The following is a 3,450-nucleotide window of genomic DNA, read 5'->3' on the forward strand; positions in this document are numbered from 1 at the left end:
AAAGAGGTATACAAAGATGCCGAGTTAAAGACCAGTATTGTAGGGTAACAGAGAAACCCTGAAAAATCAAGAGCAAGAAGGTAACAGAAACCCGAGCGGGAATCCTAAGAGGGGATCCCTGGTAGTATCCCAACAAATGTGGAACCGTGGAACTAGATAACGAATACCCGGGAGGGGACCCTTTCTTCACGATGGGGACCCGAATACATGTAGGATATAAGGAAGAAAAATAAGAAAGACGAGGAAGCAAGGGAATCAATGACAACTATCAGCCCATCTGTTATAAGTTTGTCAGAGGAAGCATTGGAAACGCCTCTGCCAGAGTCAATACCAACCAGCCCACTATCAAGGACAACTTCAAATTCTTCTAATCAATCAACCATGGATCGAGTAATCCCATTTCTACCACATCATTACCCGAACTTTCGGTTTGCAAGCAAGGATGTATCAACTTTCCTGGAAGAATACGAGAGAAGATGCGAAATGGCTGGATACAACGACCGGCAAAAAGTGTTACTGCTTCCTGACTTCTGCGAACCAACCTATGGACGATTGGTACAGTTGATGAAGCCATATAAGGAAGCAAAATGGGATGAATTCAAAGAAGAACTAGTGAGACAATATGCGTACAGCGACTCTGCCACCCGAACTGGAACCAGAGCATTCCTGGCGAAATTTGTCAATGAAAGCCATCAAAAATCCTTGGATTTCTCACTCTACTATGCGACCTTCTCCACTTACTCGGAGGCTGCAGTGAAGAACAAGCAAATCAGTGAGGAAGAAGTAGGATACTATTTCTTCCAAGGGTTATGTTCGCAGGACCAGGAACGCATTATGTTTCTAATGCCAGAGAAGGATCGGCCAGTAGGAGACCAAATCAACACCTTCAAATTCCAAGAGTTGTTTGCCTTTACCCAAAAGATGCATGTACAAAAGATTGGGTTGCAGCAGTTCTCGCCGGAAGCTCAGAAAGTTGACGAACTGAGAGCAACTCAATTATTCAAAACAATCAACTCTCCGCAGGGGATATCCCTGCGAAGGAATTGATCAGAGCTCTACAGGAAGAAGAAGTGGAACGGCAAGAACCAACCAAATTGCCAAAAGGCGTGGATCCAGAAGTGGATAAGCTAGTTCAGGATCTGGCTGACATGACCCTCACAATGAGTCAAATTGAAATCCTTAGTAAACACGACTACTACTCCCGGTTTCTAAGCGAGCCAACCAATTACATGTATTTGGTTAGACATAAGCTAAGAGCTGAGCCTCTAAAGAATGAGCGAAATGATGGTTCATATATAACCAGCCAACCACGAACCACCAATTTCGAAAGAGATAGCAAGTGGAACTCATCAGGAAGAGAGTATCGCCTGACTTGCAACATGTGTGGAGTTGCAGGGCACCTATTGAAGGACTGTCAGGATTGGGTTCGATTGCTGAAGAATGGGTGGGCACACAGTAAAAGAGAAGAAGATGGCCAATGGAGATACTTCTTTGGTCCAAGAAATCGAAGCTTGGGACAAATGGATGGGAATCCCCCTCGCGAAAGGATATATGAATGGATTGAACCACAAGTGTTGCAGTATTTTCAGATCAGGAAAGAAAACCTGAACGAGGTTGCAACATCTATACGCTCAAATAAGTTTGGTTTTCGACAAGACAGTAACCCTAGCTACACCATCATGAAAAGAGAAGAAGGAAACTCTCAGTCAGAAGGGGTGAACAGCATTACAGGCATGGAAAACCATAAACAAAAAGGAACGATAAGTCAACATGCACAGCAGTTTGCAGAAGGAATCCAGAACGAAATTGTGAGCAGTGTTCAACTGAGCAATACTCATGTAATGGATGATAGCATACTAGGAAATGCTACAACGTTTGCAATTCAGAAAGGTCCGAACACGAGAGTGGAAAAGAGAGTTCTCCCAACCAAAGGAAGAGTTACAAACCGACTCCGCAATGCAATTGCGGAGGAGGTGGATATTCGCGAAGAAACACCAGCGATGACTGATAGTCAAGACACTCAACCAAGAGCAGCCAGTGAAGGAGCTGCAGATCCGCTGGCATGGCCGGTGGACAATAGGGATATTGATCATCCCACTGCAGCAGTCAGAGAAGAGCAACCAACATTATCCCCAATACCTACTGCGAAAAGAAAGGCTAAGGCATCTGACGTAATGCTGGAAGATGAGCAGCTAGGGGCATTACTACGCCAACACCCAAACCGCATTGTGAATTTTGCATTGCAGCAAGAAGTTCGAGGAATATCTTTAGCAGATATCATGTCTAACCCGCCCACCCGCAGAATCCTAAACCGATTAATCAAGGATACTGATGAGGGTAATGACGAAAATCGAGATAACAATGCTCCTGAAACAAGAGATACACAGTTTCATGGTGTCAATGCAATTTCAGCTGTTCAAACCAATTATCCAGTGCTAGTAGGGCAGGTAAACACTGCTGCAAAGCATGAAATCATTGGTTATGGAGACACTTTCAATGAACACGAACAACTCAAGAATCAACAGATGGTCCGGATGGAAGACAAGATATCTGGAGTCGTCTTAATTCAAGGAGATCTTCCAGAATGCTGGGCAGAAATTTATGATTGCCGCGCAAGGTGTCTTATTGACAGTGGTTCCATGATGAACGTCATGCGATTATCAGCCGCAAATGCAATGGGTCTAGTAGTGGATAACTTGGCAGGAGCTGACGGACCCGGAGGTTTGGTCACTGCCAATGGCTCGGTGGATCCTTATGTGGGAGTGGCTATAGATGTGCCAATCAAAGTTGGTTGTGTTACAATCTACACTAGCTTTCGGATCACAAGTAATCTATCAAGGTCAATCATATTGGGAGCACCATGGTGTTCCGCATCCAGATTACAGATGTCATGGACTACAAATGGTCAATGCAAATGTAAAATCACGACGGAATGTGGAACAGGAACAGCAACTTTCATGGCGGCGGACCCTGAGGCCAAAGAACAACATCGTTATCTTGCAATTCCCAGCCCGGAAAACTAATGGAGAGAGTTTGCACTGGGAGTGGACTCTCTAGAAAGGATAAAAGAATCCCAGAAAGAAGGCAGAACGGCAGGGGTGGGATAGGTGTGTCCAATCACATTTCGCGGGGTAGCGATACGCGATACCCTGCGAAATCTGATTGGACGAAATTATGCTACGCTAAACTGAATCGGGACGAATGCCACACGATAACTACCAACAATCAACCAGAAGAAGAGTACGACTCGGGATATGTCAATTTCCTGGGGCAAGGAGCGAATGATATGAATGTAGGGTTTGGTGAGTACGGGTGGGTGTTTGACAATTCAATGCGACAAGAATTCCGGCAATGGAATTACGACTCGCAAACATACCACAAGATCGCTGCAAGAAGCCTAGATGTTGAAGACGAGCTTCCGGCAGCACTGATTTTACAGGAATTGAATCG

At 44.9% G+C, this 3,450-nt stretch overlaps 1 protein-coding gene across 1 annotated transcript; it reads left to right on the forward strand.

The window, feature by feature from the left end:
• Positions 1-381: 381 nt before the first annotated feature.
• BU24DRAFT_477699 (uncharacterized protein) lies at positions 382-3,023 on the forward strand (the record flags this gene model as incomplete). Its single annotated transcript, XM_033533002.1, has 2 exons — positions 382-927; positions 1,062-3,023. 2 exons carry the CDS (start codon positions 382-384, stop codon positions 3,021-3,023), a joined length of 2,508 nt encoding a protein of 835 aa, XP_033376630.1.
• Between the last annotated feature and the right edge of the window lie 427 nt (positions 3,024-3,450).

This window comes from Aaosphaeria arxii, assembly GCF_010015735.1.
Source record: "Aaosphaeria arxii CBS 175.79 unplaced genomic scaffold BU24scaffold_27, whole genome shotgun sequence".
Classification (NCBI taxonomy): Eukaryota; Fungi; Ascomycota; class Dothideomycetes; order Pleosporales; genus Aaosphaeria; species Aaosphaeria arxii.